This window comes from Lagenorhynchus albirostris, chromosome 20 (assembly GCF_949774975.1).
Source record: "Lagenorhynchus albirostris chromosome 20, mLagAlb1.1, whole genome shotgun sequence".
Classification (NCBI taxonomy): Eukaryota; Metazoa; Chordata; class Mammalia; order Artiodactyla; family Delphinidae; genus Lagenorhynchus; species Lagenorhynchus albirostris.
This window is the reverse complement of record NC_083114.1, coordinates 37247682-37266215: the sequence shown is the minus strand read 5'-3', so window position 1 is coordinate 37266215 and position 18534 is coordinate 37247682. Positions and strand designations below refer to the sequence as shown.

Below are 18534 nucleotides of genomic sequence, written 5' to 3'. Positions count from 1 at the left end.
AGCCCACTGGCTCCCTCACCTTCAGAAGCGGGGCCCCAGAGGGGAGAACAGAGCCCCCAGACCAAGAGAGCAAAAGGAAACCAAACTAAACTCTGAGCCTCCAGGAAGAAGGAAGGGAGCAGAGTGGAAGAAGAGGAAGATTCCGGCATCAACGAACCTTGCCTGTGAACAGAACAGTTTCCTGCTCCAGAGAGTTGCAAATATTTGTCTAGAATCCCAACCTAGACACAAAAAGAAAAACTGAAGACATCCACCTATACCCCGCTCTGAGGTTGGGGCATTCCATTTTTCCAGGAGGTGGCAGTGACAACTGCTCACTGGTAAACAGACCTGTAGGACACCAGCCCCCAGTGTAGACAAGCAGAGTCACGGAACCCATGGGCCACATGTGCACCTCACCTCGCTACACACACACACACACACACACACACACACACACACACACACATGCTGGGGCTCCCAAGGCCCTCCTGCATTTTCTAAAACCAGAAAGCGCTTCTGAGCTGCCTCACAAACAACCTTTTCTGGGGTTTTTCTGGTGCCTAACACCTCAGTCCCAATCAATTCAAACACTCTCCAGGTGTCAGTCCCTGACCCAAGCATCTGTCATCATAAAAGGCATCAAACCTGACCAACCGTCCACCATAAAAACCCCACAAAGATAGTTGAAAAAGAAAAAGAAGGAGGCGAGAGAGTGTTTCTTCTTTCCCTAGTAAAAAGAGCTCATAAAACGATTAAAAAAAAAAAAAAAGCCAGCCCAGGCGGGGGCTTTGTTACCTTTGAGCCTCTCGCCTCCTCTCGCCTGAACTCCGCGGATCCCATTCATGACGAACGGCTTCTTCCAAACTGAGAGAAAAAAGTTTTCAGCTTTATGGTTCCAAATTTTTTCCCCCTTGCAGATCCGGGAGTGGCGGCTAACACTTTTTTCCCCCAACAGCCGGTCTGCGGAGATTTGCTGTTGAATAATAACAAAGGAGAGAGGATACGTATTTAAAGAAGTGATTAATGGTTTTCTGTATAATTCTCACATTTTTCTTAGCTCTTGTCTACACAGAATGGCTGTGAACTTTAAGCTCCATAGAAATCTTTTTTATTCTATTCATACCTTCCTAAGAGCAGCTTTGATTTGGTTCTATAGAGACATGGGGGGGGCATATGCTTTTTTTTTATTATTTTTTTTTTTTGGCATATGCTTTTTAAGAACTATTTTCCCCTCTAGAAGGGAAGGGCCGCCGCACCCCTTGGCAGCTAAACATCACACCGCAATTCCACCGAAAACAAAGCTCGCCACTCTCAACCTCCAGGTCCGGGTGATTTGCTACGAGTCTCCCCGCAGCATTGAAACGAGCGGTTCAAACGCCCCTTCCCGCGCGGTGGACCCCGGCCCAGTCTCTCCCGGGCCCTACACAGCCTCAGACGCCCGGGAGCTGCACACCGGAAGAATGCAAAAGAAATCACAGTAAAACGCGCTGGTGGAATTGGTTATATTTATTTTCTGAAGGGAGATGGGACCGAAAAATGACTTTTAAATGCATCTGCTCTACCGAGCCCTGAGCTTGTGGGAGGCGAGATGGCTGTACCCGGAGCCACCACCGGACCAGAGCCCCGAGGCCGGAGCCCCCAGACCTTAGAACTTCTCTTGGGCTCAGCCCCAAAGCAGCCCAAGCCTGACAGCGCTTCTGAGGGTCACCTGCACCCCTCCCTTCCCCCACTCCATTCTAGGGGTGACTGGGACCTCAGAGACAGAAAGCTATTTGGTCCCCAGTCATACTTTCGATACTTTCTATGAGAAAGAAAATGAAAATTAATACAGGAGCAGGGCTTCACAAAAGAGGCCATTTGTCTTCTTGATTATCTATTTGCTTGTCAGAGTTTGAGCTATGGCACTGGCTAGCTCCTTTGTAATATAAAAATACTCTGAAAACCTGAAAACACCCAGAAACATCTGTGCAAAAAAATTAGACTCATTAAAGCCTTAAACACCTCAGAGGAAAACGATACCTTCTTACGCCAGAGGAAAGAGGCCGGCCGCTCAGAATCCTCTCTCGGAACTTTAATAAGCAAAGAGCCGTCTGTCTAGAAGGAGACAGCTTTAACCGCATTTTATTTGCTTATGACAAATAAATCACTATTTGAAAGCCTTTGTCATACTTAAGCCTCTTGTGTTCTACAATGAAACATTTTCCCCCCATTAGGGATTGGAGTCAGCCCTCCCAGTCCTTTCAATCCATTTTTGGACTAGAGGGGAAAAATTAAAAGCCCCAAACAAAACACACCCACCCCAAAAGGAAAACAAACCAGCCACCACAATTTGGAGTCCTCTGAGATACAAATTCCCATTGGATCCTTTGAAAAAATTCCTCAACCACATAAACGTGCAGTCGAATGGACTGGGGTGCCTACAATATACTCTGGGAGGCATTTATCTGCATCTTTACATCAAGGTTTCAACAAAAACACACCGTGCTAGTCACAAGAAACCAAACATTTATTTCTATTGTCACTCTGTACAGGACACACATTTTCACGCCAACAAAGGGTTCTAGACTCAGGCAGCCCCAGAACTAAGAAGGGTCCTGGTTTGGAATGTCAGAAAGAGCATAGGAGAGAGGACGCACATGACATAAAATAATTATTATTAATAATAATAATAATCAATGCAACAATGATAAACCATGGGAGAGGTCTCTGTAACCTCATCTCCCAGGTGGGAAGGGCATTTTATTTCCTAGTTTCACATTCACTTTCAGTCTAGAACAGGCCTCCACTGTACAACTCCAGATTGGCCAGAGGGTTGTGCCCGGCTCCCAGAACGCAACTGGCCCCTCACCCCTGCAGACACGGCTTGACCTTCCAGAGGAAGGCCCTCCTGGTCTCTGGGTCCTCTCTTTCTCTTGGACTCAATTTCCCTGCCCTGCTTCTGCGTAGCCGAGGCACGCATCCCCCCGCCCACCTCCACTTGTCCCCTTCCTGTGGTCCCTACCCCAGCCCCGCAGTGGAAGGGGGTGAGCCGCCAGCGTCCCCGTGAACGGGCACGGAGGAGGAGAGAGGTTGTGTGCGTGTGTTTGTTACCGTGGCCAAAACACTGCGCTATCTGGCAGTCAGAGGATGCTTTCGCTGGGTTTCAGGAATGGGGACAAAGAAAAAAAATCCAGACTGTCTTCCAGCAGCGGCAGCAGCAGAGGCGGCGGCGGCGGCGGCCGAGCCGGGCCTCATTTGTTAGCGGGGTGTCGAGGTAATGGTCGCCACCGAGGCCCGTCCTCTCCTCGGCAGAGTAAACAAGACAGATGGGCCTGGGCCTGGCGTGATTAAAGATGAAACGTGGATCCATCTTCACCAAAGCTGAAAATGAGGAGTGCAGCCTCCTCCTATTTCTCTTTCTGTCTTTTTCTTTCTTCCTTCTTCTTTTTTTTAAGGAAGAAAGCAAGAGACTTGAACCTTGCTTCTGGGGGGCCTCGCCTGGCTCCATATTGTCATTTCTATAAATAAAGCTTCCCCTCCCCCCTCCTCTGCATTTATTCGTGTAAATAGACAAAGTGGGGGGAGGGCAGGTAGGCTTTTTCGGACCCAGGCCTCAGGGTCCCCTCCCGCGTCTCCCCCAACCGCCCCCCCCCGCACTCGCAACCCACCCCCGCCCCGAGGTTCGCGGCTCCCACGTGGGGGACACTAGAGCGCGGGGGGGCCTCCGTTGGGCCTGCCAGGGGGCCCTCCGGCTGCGCCTGCGGTGCCACCCGAGCGGATCTTGGTGTTGGGCAACTTGTGGTCTTTTTTCCACTTCATTCGCCGGTTCTGGAACCAAATCTTAATCTGGCGTTCAGAGAGGCAGAGAGCGTGGGCGATCTCCACCCTCCGGCGCCGCGTCAGGTAGCGGTTGTAGTGAAATTCTTTCTCCAGCTCCAAGACCTGCTGGCGAGTGTAGGCGGTCCGAGAGCGCTTGGGCTCCCCGCCGGCGTAATTGGGATTTACTGGACACACACAAAGAGAGGGAGAAAGAGAAAGTTTTATTGCCCCGAAAGGGAGGAGGGAGAGCCCTTTCTTCCAGCTAACACAGTATCTCCCTCCCTCCCTCTCCCGCCACCTCTTCTTCCTCCAGAGGGGGTGGGGATGAAAGAGAAAGCGGGACCCCAGGAAGAGAAAGAGACCTCTAAGTTTTGGAGGATTGTGTGGTCACGACGTTGTTGTTTGGGTGTCCGGGGGGAGTGAGGAATCTTCACAAGGTTTTAATCGCTCCTCTCTCCCCGCACGTGGCCTGGGGCCCGGGATGGGAGAATGAGGGGTGAAAGAGGGAGGGGGCTTCATTAAACCTTTCTTCTGTTAGTTCCCACCCTCTCTGCTCAGATTCCAAGCAGTGCCTGCCCCCAGTAAAAACTTTTGCCCACTTCTCAAGCCAAGGAGCCAGACTAGAGGAAAGAAAGGAAAAAGAAAAATACAGGGAGTTGACTCAACTCTCAGCTTAAATACAGATTACCTCCTCCCCTCTTCTCCTCCCCCCCTTACACCCCTCCCCAATTTCCAATTTCACTGAGACTGCATCTCCCTGGCGAAAAAGTCGCTGGTGAGAATGGCAAAGAGGATGGGGAACCGACTTCAAAGGCGCGGGGCCCACCAGGCCATAAAAATTTATGGGGGATGTAATTATGTGGCTCTGAAAACAGGCGACCGTAAATCTCCGGCAATGGCGAGTTTATAGCGGGGACAATTGGCTTCCCCTAGCTCCCCCCCCAATGCCTCGAGGTCCCTTTGGTGTAAAGCGCCGGGGGTGGGAGGGGGAAGGGGTGCCCACGCACTCACCCGTGCTCACGTGAACTTTGCGCATCCAGGGGTAGACGATGGGCTCTTTGCACGCGGAGTGGGACGGGCTGGGGTGCAGGGGGTTCTGAGCGCAGGGAGGCGGCGGGGGGCTGCTGCTGACCGCCTCGCAGCGCTGGCCGGGCTCCGGGAGGAGGGCCCCAGAGGGCGGCGGAGCGGCAGCCCGAGGGGACAGCCCGGGCGGTGGCGGGGGCGGCGGAGGCGGCGGCGGAGGCGGCGGGGGCCCAGGGTCCCGGCAGGCCGCGTAGCGCTGCACGGTGCACGCGGAGCGCCGCCCGAAGCCCGCCTCCGGCTGGAAGCTGCTCTCTCGCCTCTGGCCGCCGGCGTAGTACCCCGGCGAGTGGTCGCTGGGTAGGTAATCGCTCTGTGAATATTCCTCGCACGGAGGGAACTTGGGGTCGACATAGTTTGAGTTGATCAAAAAAGAACTCATAGCCATTAATTTCTGGGAATTGTCCACAAAATATACTAAAATTTATTCCGACCCCTGACTCGTTTTCCTGTTTCCGAAAGCCCTCCTACTTACTGTCAAGTGAACAAAGTTAGGGGCCCACGTGATCCTCGGAGCCAATGGCCGCCCCGCCTGCGATTCCCGGATAAGGAAATCTGCTCACCCGGACCCTACTCCAGCCAAAGAGGTTTATTTCCCCTTCTTCTCTTCTCCCCCTCTCCCCACCCAACACCAGGATTTACATAGGGCTCCTGCGGGGCGACCGCCTCCTCGCTTCTCCTCACCCGGATTGGGGAGAGGGAGGGAGGGAGATGGAGAGCGAGTGAGCAGGTTGCCACCCGAGGGCCTGTTGGGGCGCTGGGCGGAGCGCAATCCCTGGATCCCCTCAGAAGCTGGGGCTTCGGGTGTGGCCCCTCCTGTCCTGCCTCACCTCCCCCCAGGCCTTCCTTAGGGCCCCAGCCCCTCCTCACGACGTGGCGAGGGGGAGCCCCTTTACCCGGCGTCTGTGCGGGGGAGTTAAGTGAGGGACGGACTAGGGGCTCCGCCTGAGAGGGGAACCCACACGGGGGAGAGGCACTGAGCGTGGGCCTTTTCTCTGCAGCCGCACGGGGAGGGGTTGGGAGTGAGAGGGGAGGCATCGGAGCAACCAGGCGGGTGCACGGAGGGACTTGTCAGAGATGAATGGAACCGCGGGCGGATCGATAGGAAATTCATGCACTAATTCGGGGAGACCTCGCCTTCCAAATCGCATTTAGCTGCGCTATTAGTTTGGCTGTGTCAGTCAGTCCGTCTGTTTCCCTCTCCTATCCACTCCTCCCCGTACCCCACGCGGCCCAAGCCGGGAGAAACGACTTGGTTTCCCACACTAAACATGAGCACTAGAGTAAAAAACCTCCAACTTTTGAGAGCACGCTGAATAGAAATTTGCTAATTCCAAAAGCACCGGAGCAACGCTAACCGGGCGTCGAGACGTTGTAATTGCCGCTAATGCGGCCGCCCGCGCAGCGAGCAGAAATCTCACATCCTTGTGATGCTGAGGATAGGAGACAGGGGTGATCCCCGCACAATAACACCCCTTGGTAATCGTGTGTTTCCAGGGCATCTTGTTATGAACCCAAACGGAAAGGCGACCTCTGCATCCGTTTGAAAAGCAAATTTCCTTTGCCTTCGCACACTGAAGACAAGTCATTTTTACCGGATTTTCAGTGAAGCCTCCCTAAGCCCAAAATAGGGAATAGGTGGGCTGGAGGGAGAGGATAAAATAAAAACATCAGCAACAATATTAACCTTTTAAGTGAAGTGAAAAAGGACCAAGGCTCCCAAGGGCAGGCAGGGGGAGATTTCAGGTAGATGATTCCTCCATCTCTAAGCAGTTGAGGGAGAAAAAGAAAGAGAAAGAAGAAGGAAGGAGTCTTCGTGTGGTCAGTTACTGGATGGTCCTCATTTAGGAAAAAAAAATATTTTTTTCTTCAGGAAGAAAAAAATGAGCGGAGTGTTTATGTCAACTACATATTCCCCTAGATACGAATTTGTGACCACAAAATTCCTTACACAAATTCGGATCTACAGGGTATATACAGAAGACAGATAGATCTTCTTGGCCCAGAAATTTTCCAGTTCTCCTACTTTCCACGCGTCCTTCTTTTGGGGTGGAGTTTGAGTGCTTCGATTTGATTTCGTTTTGTTCCAAGTTCTGAGGTCTGGGAGCAGGAAAAGTCACTGCGGTTCCATTCCTGGGATTACAAGGTTTTCAACTCTCTTCCTCTTCTATTAGAGAGAAATAGAAGCTGCCGGTCCCGCAAAGGGACGCGAACCTCGGGGCCGCTGCGCAACTCGGCGGCGCATGAATTATGAGATGTAAACATTAGCTAAGCACAAAAGGAGGAAGGGTCATCCTGAGGCTGCGGCGTAGTCAGAATCAGGCCCTTCTGGGTGCCCTCGCGCCCCTCCCCTCCCCCCAGGACTTTTTTTTTTTTTAAAAAAAGAAACAAAACCCCAATCGGCAACTCCGTGCTCCTTGCAGCCTTTAGTTTTCGATCAAACGAATATCTAGGTATTTTCCAAGGCGCCTCTCAGCAAAAGGAAGAGGGAGAGGCGGCTGGGTGTGAAGGGGGGGGTCATAAAAGTCCTTTTAGAAAAATTCAATGGTAAAAAGAGAGAGAAACAGCTGTAAAGAAAAATGCTGGGAGACCAAGCAGATGGGGCCCCGGATATTTAATGATGGGCAATTCCGTTTACAACCTGAGAAAAAGATCAAAGGCGTTTCATTTCCGAATGAAGGGCAATGAGGAACCATAAAACATGCAGCCAGATGATATTCCGGCCCCTCCCCACCTCCCATACCTCCTGGGGCCAGAAAAGGGGGATAGTAGGTAAAGTGTGAGGAGGAACCCCATTTCCCCCACCTCCCTAGCTCTGGGCAGGCTCTCTCAGTTTAAACTTGCTCATTCAGCCACCTGCTAGGCTTGCTGGCAGTGGAACCAAAATGGGGATCTGGGAAACCTGGGGGATCTGGAATTTCTGAAGGGACTTCCTGAGGCTGCCAGTAACCACTGAATTTACTAAGCTGGGAGACTGAGGATGGAGCTGAAGGGAACTGCGTCCTAGACTGTGAAAGCTGAGGGCCTTCACAGGGTGAGGAGAAGGGTTCACAGAAGCCTCTTCTGCACCCAGACTCCCCATTCATCTCTCTAGGTCTGAAGAATACTTGCATCCCTAGTGAACAAATCAGAATAATATCAATTTCTTTAACAAGTACATCAACAAAACAAAAAGCAACCCTCTAACCACCATGCTCTAAAGGTCTCTGCCCATCCCTAGTCCTGGGACCCTTGCAGGTGGATAGGAGGAGAGTTTCCACCTACCAGCAACTAAGCCCAGAGACCCTCTGATTTTCTATCCCAAATCTAGATTACCAAGGTTGGCTTCTGGGCCCGATTTCTAACTTTCTAACACCAACACTCTCCCAGCCAGGCTGGACTCACCTATATTTGAAAAATCACACACACACACACACACACACACACACACACACACACTAATATTGTAGTTATCTTTGCCAGGAGAGGGTCCAATAAGTAATCTCAGAACCCCATTTAGGCACCCAGGGAGACCGGCACCTGACCCTGGATCCACAGACAAAATGTGTGGATAGGACCCCCCGCAGCCCCCCAACGTCAAGCAGGGGCTTTTCCAAGTCTTGTCAAGGGCCACTTTAGTGAGGGGCTCCACGACCCCTTCCAGCTGGCCAGGCCCCTCCCCCACCCCATACCCCCTGTCCTTCTCAACTCGCCTCCCTGAAACCCGTCCAACTCGAACGCTTTTCGGAATTTGGGGAGGGCCAATGCGCTGGCCACCGGGGCCTCTCGGCTGCTCTACACTTTCTCAAGAGATGCAGTCCAGGTGCTCCAAGCACCCCAAAAGAGAGGGATGGGAAGCAGAGCCCGCGGGGCTGTGTGTGGCTGATTCTGGGGACAGAGCGCTGGGCGCTGAGAGCCGCCACCTGCCCATCCCACCGAGGCGCCGCACCCCCCACCCCAGCCAGTCCCACCGCGATGGGTGGAGGACTTGGTTTATCTGCGACTTCCAAGACGGGGTTCAGAGCAGGAGGCTGCCTCTCCCTCCACCCCTGAAGAGCGCTAACATTGATACGCATAATAATAAGAACCAAGGCTCCACCCGCGTTCAGAGCCACCTCCCCGGCGCTCCCGGTGGCTCGCTGGCCCGCCGGCCGCCTTTTCCCTGCAGCTACAGGTTGCTGGAGTGACCTCTCGCTGCTCAGCCCCTCCGCGGTCCCGGGCGTGCCCAGCCCGCGCCGCATCGGCTACTTTTTGTCGGCGGGGAGGGAGGGACTGAGCGAGGGAGAGAGACCCTGAGGCCAGGAGGGCGAGCCCCCGCGGCCCGCACCGCCAGCGGCGCGGAGGAGCGCCAGGCCCGGAGGGGCGCGGGCGGGAGTACTCACCGGGCCGCTCCCCGCGCCCTCCAGGCCGCCAACCCGCCCGCGGGCCCGCGCGGCCCCCGACGAGCTCGCTCTCGTCCACTATTGTGTGTTCGGAAAACCGAACCGCGGCGGCGGGCAGAGGAGCTCCGGGCCCCCTTGGCGGCCGGAACAAGACTTTTTTTTTTTTTTTTGGTGTGTTTTTGTTTTTGAAGCGCAAGTTTTCGTATTAATCTCATACTTTGGCAGTCTTTGTTAAACAGCTAGGCGCGTCACCAGGCTCTCGAACATTTTAATAATTTTTAGACGCCGTGACCTGCGGTTCACCCCTCTCGGGCCTCCCCCACGAGCAGGCAGTTACTATAATACGCTCGCGCAGTTCGCTCGGTCATATTGCATTTTGTGCAGGTCATTACTTGGGAGAAAAATGACAGAGCAAGGAATTTGATTCAGCTCATCCTCTCCAGCTCTTTTTGCCAGAAACTTCTCTCCCCTTCCCACCCCACCCCCACCCCCACCCCCCAAAAGTCCCATTCGGATAGAACTCAGCCCGGCCCCGCCTCTTCTTTGATATTCCATCATTCCTATATTTTTTGTCAGCTCTCGTTCGGGGGCCAAGAGGGAAAGGGTAGAACTCCGCGGGGGTTCCCTTTGCGGCCTGTGATGGAGGCTAGCACCTGGAGAAGTGGAAATCTGGGGATCTGGGTCCCAGAGAGCAGGCCTCAGCCAGAGCCCCCTTCCCTCCTTCCTCCCCTATAAATGGCTGTACTGACAACGCCTGTATTCCCACCCAACTACACACTCCATCTGCTTTGTTCTACCCCTCAGTGCCAGAGAGACCCCCATTTCTGCCAAAAGGCAGAGGCTCCAGGGCCCCAGGAATGACCCCTCTACCTCCTGGTGCTGAGATTTGGTTCACAGGCCAGCATGTTTGGGGAAGATAGAATTCTGAGAGAAGGGCTGGACTGCACTGGTCAAAGCTGGGGCACTGGCTTTCAGAGGCTTTAATTGTCCTTTAAAAATCAAACAGTATCCTCCCCATCTGCATTTTTATTTAAAACTACTTTTCATCTGTACAGTAACTCCTTTGCCTGCCCCCAGCACCACCACAAGGAGGTTGAGGAGGAAATCAGAGAGGTGTTAAAAATACTCAAGAGATTGTCTTTGGTTTGTCCCTCCAGGATCAGAAATAGGTGATGGGCCAGCAACACATTTCCCCCTTTCTCCAGCCTCCAAGGAACCAGCAGAAGTAGATCAGGTGACTCCCCTCCACCCAGTTCAAGTCTAGGGGGAGTGTCTGCAAGGGGGTATCTCCCTAGTGCGGGGAGGCCGGAAGAGAGCATCCCAAGGTACCCAGCTTGGCCTGGGATGGCAGAGGACTCCTCTTTCTCATTCTGAGGCCCCTCCAGCCCAGGACCTTGGGCTGCTCCAGTCTATTCCACAAAACTATCAACTTGCTAACATACTGTCCTGGAATGGAGGGAAAAGAGACTGAGGAGGAACAGAAAGAGATAGATTCTCCAGTTCAGGTTTTGACCTCTACCTCCTCCAGACCCTAGGAATTCCCTATGGCCTGACTCCCCAGAAAAACTTGCCTGAAGGCCAAGCAGAAATGAGGACCCACACCCAATTGGTTTAATTTTTTAAAAATATTGGGGTCAAATTGATTTGAAATTTGACATTAAACTGTGGTCTCTTCTGGCCATATTTCAAAATGCATCTTTATAAAAACTCCCAGGTCCTCTTTTTTTCTGGCGGACAAACACCCAGAGAGTACCTCCTATATTAAATGCTTAGAAGAGAATATGATGACATCTCATAAGGCAACAAACCGTCACGTAAAGACCCCAAATAAGCATATGCCCTGGTGTTATAATTAGTCTCTCTAAGCATTTTACTTATGAGCTAAGCTTAATGCACGGATTCAAGGTTCATTTAAGGTTGCCAGTTAAAAAGATCTCTGTGAGTCCATCCAGTATTTTTCCCTCTCATTTCCCCTCCCTCCTTGAAATAGGAAGAGAGGGATTCTGGAAGAACATACAAGTGTAGGTTTGGGAGAGAGTGAGAGAATTAACAAGCTAACCTTCTTTCAATATCCAAGTGCTTAAACCCAAGCAATTGGGAAAGAGGGATGGGAGTTTTTAAACTCCGTCCAGTCCTGGCCCATGGTTACTGGACTCCAACTGCCTGGACCCCGTCTGGGGGTAATCCCTGAAAAAAACAGCCTGCCTGGAGGGAGGAGGAGCTGGAGGATCCAGCTGTTTGGCCCCTTTAGGGGAAGCCTAGTGGGGCTGATGTGGGTTGGAGTCAGGTCTTCACCTTGGAAGACTTCTTTGGCCCCACCAAACGTCCTGCAAGGACGTGTGTGTAATTGGATTTTTAAAATGTGTGCGGCTGGGTAGGTTTTAATTAAATTTTATATGGTGACTCAAAGGTTGTCTTTGGGAGAGAAAATTGCGCAGAGGATTGGCCATGCCCAGAGCGCTTTCTTTTGTGCAGCTCCCCACCCCACCCAGAGCCAGTCTGGGGAGAAGGGTTTCTTCCTCCCTCAGTTTCTCCTTCCCCAGATCTGCCTCTCCCCTCTCCAGTTCCGCTCCCACACTCCCCGAGCCCACAAGTCTTCCTTACCTCGAGCATCCCTTGCTCGCTTTCTTCTCTCTTCACACACACACACTGCCTCCTCCCCTCTTCCACCCCGCCCCAGCCGCTAGACGCCGCTGCGGCCGGCTCACGCACGCTGTAAACTTTTGACCCTCCAACTTCGCGACCCCTCGGGCAATAACACTGGCCTCACGGCCCAGGGTCTCATTCTGCTGCGCCGGCTGCAGAAACCCAAACGCAAAACGTCTTCCCTGCCCTTCCTCCCCCGCCCCCACTAAGGGCCTTAGGCCTGGAGAAGAGGAGTCAGTCTTTCGATTGTTCAATAACTCCTCCTCGGGAAAAGATGCTGACTCCACTTCCGGCTTTTTGCACCACTTCCCGTATTTTCACCGTTCTCTCATGTTTAGATGCCTGGAAGAGCTTTTGACGACCCACCCCTCTCGATTCTTGTCCCCCAGAATGGGGCCGCAGTTGCCGTTGACAGGAGTGGGGACATATGGGAAGCCATAGAATGGGCTGAACTGGAGAAGGGTGTTTCTGGGGTGAAAAGTGGAGAGAGCTTGGAGCAAGTGTTCCTTGGGAGAGGAGGGGGCCATAGGCCCCCAAAAGGCTGGAGAGAGAGCTCAGCGTCCAGGCTTTGCGAGGCCCAGCGGGCCCGGGGCCACCTTGCGCGGCCGCTCGCTGGCGCCTTGGAGGCTCCAGCCTGGCTGTGAACTTGGTCTAAGGCGGACTCTACTGGCAGCTCGGGGACGTTACAGCCTCAGCCTCTGCCTCTCGGCCAACGCAGCGGCCGCGCGGCGACCTGCGCTGTTTCGGTTTCCTTTGCTCCCAAATATCGCTTCCCAAGCCCCCACTTCTCATAGAGAAGGATTTTGTTCCTCCTTTCCTTGGGGCCCTTGGGGGGTCGGAAAACAGAAAAGAGAGAGAGACACACACAGAGAGAAAAAGAGACTGGAACAAGCAGAAGCTCCGATATACAGGGATTATGCTCCATCGTGTCTCCAAGCCCCAAAGAGGAGATGTTCCCACATGCAGGGACTTTCCCCCTTCCGCTCCCCTAAACGCTTCTTTTCAGGCTGAATCCCCTCCTCTCCACCTGGCCCTCCTGGGTCATGTCTTGGCTAGGCAAGCGGTGTTCGGGCCTGCGAAGTACCTTTCCTCTCTAGACACATTCGTCCCTACCCCACTGGGCTCCGAGGTCACGGATCGCCGCAGCCAAAGTCAGCCGCCGCGCTCAGAGGCTGCACCGAGGCCGCAGCTCTGGGGGCTCAGCCCGAATCCACTCGGAGAGAAAGACCAGAGCGTGGCTGTGCAGCTAGGGAGGAAAAGCTAGAAGATGCGAAGACGAGATTTAGGGAGAGAAAAGACAAGACAGAGGACGCCTAAATCATAGAGAAAGGAGAAAGAAGGGGGAGAAAAAGGGATTAAAAGTTATAAAGGTGCTGATATTCGGGGTCCGACAGGTCCAGAACTGCCCGAAGTCCAATCCTCTCCAGTCTCCTAAATACCCCACTTCCTCTTGGAGCCCGAAATCTGGGTCTCAATCAATTCGCCAAAAGGAGGGGAAATCGGTCTAAACCTGTGGGCCTGCCCCCAGCCCGGCTGGGAGCGATGGAGGTAGCGGCGGTGCGGCCAGCGGCACGTAATGTATGCGGCAGCGGCTCGGAGCCCCAAGTAGGCCGGCGCTCCGGCCCTGTCTGCTGACCTCTGCGTGATCCCGGACTCTATGAATTATTGATGAGATATGAGCGTTGATTTCCCCTTTCAGGATGCAAACTCCATTATATTGTTAAAATGGCGATTTAATCGTTGAGAATAGCTTTTGGTGTGGGTTTTTTCCCCAAACTCATTTGCGCCTCCTTCCTTTTCATTTAACTCTCTTAATTAAATCCTTTAACAGATTTTAATCACTTTTTGGAGGGAGGGGTAGGAGGAAGGGGAAAGACATCACTACTATCACCAACAAACACTAAAAACAAGCCAGAAAACCATAAAAAGCTTCTACCTTGGGGAAGTTGAAAGGAAGGTGGGGAGGGGGTGTTAGCCCCTCTAGAAAGGTCGTGCTGGGAACAACCACCAGAGGATACATCCATCCGAGTGCTGGGGCAAACTAACTCTGACAAGGAAGTGTTGGGCCTGGGAGGTGTCTAATTCCATCCCGGAGGAGACTTGTGTGTGGAGTCCGACTGTGGAGAGTAAGTCAGGCTTACCCTTCTTGCTGAGAAGTCGAGGGACATGGAGCTTGGGGAAGACACGTGTTTCTTGAGGGGAGCGATTCTCCAATCTGAAACCCGGGGCACGGCTTACCGAGAAATGTCCATTCTCTTTAGGGCCCCCATTTCTCCCCTCCCCCACCCCAAGCAGCTCGGTTTCCAGGCGGTGTCTGGGTTAATTAATATGGATGTGTAACAGCGCTGCAGCAATCGATAAATCCCGCTGTGGGCAGATCCCAGCCTCGAAATCCGATTACTCTGAGAAACTCCAAAAAATGGAAACAGTGACCAGTGGGCTCTCCGCTAAAAGAGGGGAAAGGTTCTTGCTAAGCTCCATTCTCCTTGGTTGGCCGGGTTGGTCCCCAAGCTGGGAAACCCATGCAGGCAAGCGCCTTCTCTGCTCTGTCCCGAAAGGGACTGAGTCTGGGGGACTGTGCTGAACGGTTCACTTCTCCCTTGCTCTGAATCCTTGGCTTCCACCTCAGCATCCAAACCCCAAGGATAAAGGAACCAGCCCAAGAGAGGAGCTTCCACGTGGATCCTGCCCCCATACCCTGCCCCCCCCAACCCCAGAGAATACTTCTCACAGCCAGGGAAGAGTTAAGTGTCCCTGTTGCAGTTACCGAGAGGAAGCCGATGAAATATGGGCGCTTGGAACTCCAGGCCCGGCTGGCTTTCCTGTTTACATTTCTTTATACTTCCTCCTACCCCGAAGCCTCGGAGAAACAAAACAAAAAACCAAACCCAAAAAATAACCAAATAAAACAAAACAAAATTAAATTGTCCATTGAGTAGTGGTCAAGCTGGCCTCAGAGGGAAAAGGGAAATGTAGCCTTACCCTCCCGCTGCTGACCTCCTCTGCCCTGCCCAGGTGGAGGGTGCCGATGGATAGCATGAGGATTTGACTAGTGGGTTCTGGCCTGCAGCTCAGAGAGTTGGGGCCTGGACCCAGCTGGGGAGGGGAACCAGATGGGAGAGGAGAGAGAGAAACAGCTTTCCCTGAGAACGTCTTGAGGAAGACTGGAGAGGAGGACACAGGTCTGGGGCAGAGAGAGTTCCTTTGCACCAGAAACCATTGGAAAACTCTCATCCTCTCCCCCAACACGTCCTTGCTGGGGTTCAGGGGAGACAGTTGCCCAGAAAACCTGAAGTGGGGAAGAGGAAAGCCCAGCTAGGGTGGGGTCTTCTCCAGGTAGGATCTGCTCAGAGCCGGAGGAGACCCTTCAAGCGTTCTGGCTGTTGCAGCAGAAGTGGGCACCCCCGCCAGAGCTGCTCTTCACCACTCCGGAAAATCTCTCTAGATATGCTCAGCAGATGTCCCTGGGCCGCTGGCCCCAGATATTCTATATCAGAGTTTGCAGGACTGATGCGGGAGGGGGCCAGAAAATCTTTAGTGGCAGTCCCGGTGGTCTGGGGTTTCTGAGAGAGGGTGGCTGGCGGCATCAGAGTGAGACCAGGGGCACAATAGGAGTGGGGTTTCCCAGGAGACCCCAGGTCAGATTCTGTGCCCACTGCACTCTTCCTTTGCATCTCATTCAACTCATTTGCCTTGTCCAGAGTGGAAGCCTGTGGAAGTTATGCCTCCAAAATTTATTGGTATTTTAAATGGTGCTCGACATCCTTTGGGAACTGACCAGAGTCTCCTTTCCATGGGATACAAATGCCCCATCGTTTCGGGGGAGATGTGCCTTCACAGTAAGGTGAGGACCCCAAGCCCTCTGTCCTCTTTGCACTCAAAGCCTGTGAAAGGTCTCCCGTAAATCAGCCCTGGGCAGGGAATGCAGAGCTCAGGGAATAGAGAGCAGCTGCAGGAGAGAGAGAAAATTAGGAGAGAGTGCAGATGTTCTTTAATGTGAAATGGGGAGAATCTTGTGACCCTCTCCTTGTCCCAAAGATCAGAAACCCCTTAAGATGCCACAGGACCAATTCCAGGGACAATGGGAACTGATGAGCTAAATCCAGAGAGGGTGGGCTGCCAAAAGCAGGAGTGACAGGGTGGTTGACCCCCCATGGGTCTTAAAATTGGGAGGTCAGTTTGGTGAGGAAGAGACCTCCAGTTTTTAGAAGGAGGGTGACTTATCCTTAGAAAATAACGGGCCCCAGGGAGTCAAATAATAAAATCCTTCTGGTTTGTGGTGCCACAAAACAAAGGGGCCTCTAGGCTCTGGTAGGGAGAGAAGAAGGAGGAAGGAGAGGAGAGGAGAGGAAAAGAGCACCTTTCCAATTTTCTCTCCCAGCTCCTAAGTCCCTTTTTATTCTCCTGACAGTTGGGGCTGTGTGTTCTTCAGCAAGTTTTATTTTTGGAGGGATTTCCAGGGATCTACTTAAACACCTACATCCTCCAGATAAAAAAAGAAGCTCTCCCCTCCCCCCCACTCCTGGCCAGGAATTTGAGGGAAATTCACCCTCTGTCTGCTCCCTGCTTGGACCTCAGGACCCTACATAGAGCCAAGTCAGAAGGTTGGCCTGGGACCAAAAGGCTGAAGTTGGGTGCAAAGGTGCCATGCTCCCCATCCCTGATAGTCCTAATGAGACCATAGAGAACCAGGGGTACCCCCTTTCACGGGGTTCAAAGATCTAAAAGGCAGAGAGTGTCCCAGTGCAAGGCAGCCCACAGCAGCTGCGTTAGCCTTTCCCCGGACTTTTTCTCAGCTCAGATGTATGCAGATAAAAGTGCCCGGCGGCTCGCTCCCACACACCCCTGACAAATGAATGTCATAAAGTTCCTTTCCTGGGGGTGGGGAGATGTCTGTCTGAAGATACCCAGTAGTGAAGTGGCCCCCCCACACACATACGGGGCCCTCCCTTCAGCAGTAAACACCCCGCCTTCTTGCCCCCTAAATTTCCAAGGGCACTGAAGGAACCCACGCAAGCTTTTTCCCCACAAAGACTCAGACACTCCGGCAAATAAAACCAGGCATCCCGGACTGCAAAGGCCTTATTGAACGGACCTGAGTGCCCCTCTTCAGACACCCAGCTGGTCAGAACTTGGTGCAAAATCAGGCTAAATTTCCCCTACTTATCATCCCACAGTCCTGCCGGAGGCAAGGTTTCCTTCCCCCAGTTCCAAGCCCCACAATTGCGAGGGGAAAAGCAAAAACTGGAAGCGACTTACTGTGGGAGAGCTGGGCCTGGGTTGCTGCCACACCACCGCCTTCTGGGCTGGGAGAGCGCTCACCTACCTCTGCCCCCTTCCCCACCACTGCGAGCAGTTAAAGTGTCACTTAACATTCTGGAGAATGTGAAATATACCGCGCGGTGTCAACTCCCCAAAACCATAAAACTAACTTTATGGACCTCACGTGACTTTCTCGAGCCAGTGAGGGGTATCTGTCTGACTTCTCCGCGATTTTTACGATCTAACTTCAAGATAAAACCCCTATCCATTTGACATCTAAATGTCATAGCGACTTTTGGGATAGTTTGCTATGGGCAAAGGGGGACAAAGTCAAGGGGGAAGGGGGAAGGAAGGCCCAGTAGAGCCACCAAGACCCTCAGCTGCCTCCTCACCAGCTCCCCTCCCCCCACAAGTCCTGTAAGAAGTTGGGCCAAGCTGGAAGGGATTGACCGGGTAAGTGTCCAGACTTGACTCTTGTGCTCAGGGTGGAGGCTGATTGGATGGAGGAGGACTGGCCCCTGGCCCTGAGCCAGTCCAGTTGATGGGGGAACCAAGGGTCTTCCAGGAGGGACCCCAGCTCCTAATCAAGAGGGCAGGTCAGTTGGGCCCCTGGAGAGAGGAAGCCCTTGATAAGTGTAGAGAAGACTGAGGGTGAGAGGAAACCTTTGAAATTGAGCTGATTTTTTTTGTTTTTTTTTGGCCTTAGTGGGTGGCAGAGCTGAATTGGGATTTGGACCAGGGGACAGTGGCGCTGGGCAGGCCTGTATCACCGCCAAAAGGCCAGGAGCCTCCTGCTCAGGACTTAGGCCCAGATTACTTTCTGCTAAGAGGTTTCCAGAGACTTTTTGGCCAGCTGGTGGAAGGCCAGGGTGGAGTCCAGCTCAGCAAAGGCTTGCTTTTCGCCCCAGCCTTGCCCCTTGCCCCTTGCCCCAGGCTCATGTGGGGTTCCTGGGTCTCTCAGTCCCCCAGGCATGAAAACCTGTCCCCTGGCCCAAGTACCGCTGACCAAGCAGAGACATAGGTGGTTGAGAGGGGCTGCTGGTGAGCATCCTGCTTTCCCTTCCCTACACCCCAGATCTATCAAGAGTGGTCTAGGGTGTGCCCAGTGATGGGAGAGGCAGGCCCCAGAGAAAAGACAAGTGGAAGGGCAGTGGAGGAGGGGAAACATTTATTTGACTTCAAGGAAAGCTACAAACAAATACCAAAAGCGAATCACTGAGACAGGCCCGCCCGGCAAAGACAGATTTCACATGTAGCACAGCATCCACTCGCTCACTACAAATGGTCTTGGAAGTGAAATGGGTAGGGAGGAGAGGATAGGTCTGACCCAGACTATCCCCATATTTACAAGCTCTGGGCCCTCTATGCCAGACCCATGAATGCACAGAGAAATACACACGACATT

General features: G+C 53.1%; 1 protein-coding gene across 1 annotated transcript; it reads right to left on the bottom strand.

The window, feature by feature from the left end:
• Positions 1-3578: 3578 nt before the first annotated feature.
• Positions 3579-5319, bottom strand: HOXB4 (homeobox B4). Its single transcript, XM_060133474.1, has 2 exons — positions 4792-5319; positions 3579-3965 (listed from the first exon to the last, which is right to left on the bottom strand). Exons 1-2 carry the CDS (start codon positions 5246-5248, stop codon positions 3667-3669), a joined length of 756 nt encoding a protein of 251 aa, XP_059989457.1. The 5' UTR covers positions 5249-5319; the 3' UTR covers positions 3579-3666.
• Positions 5320-18534: the final 13215 nt, after the last annotated feature.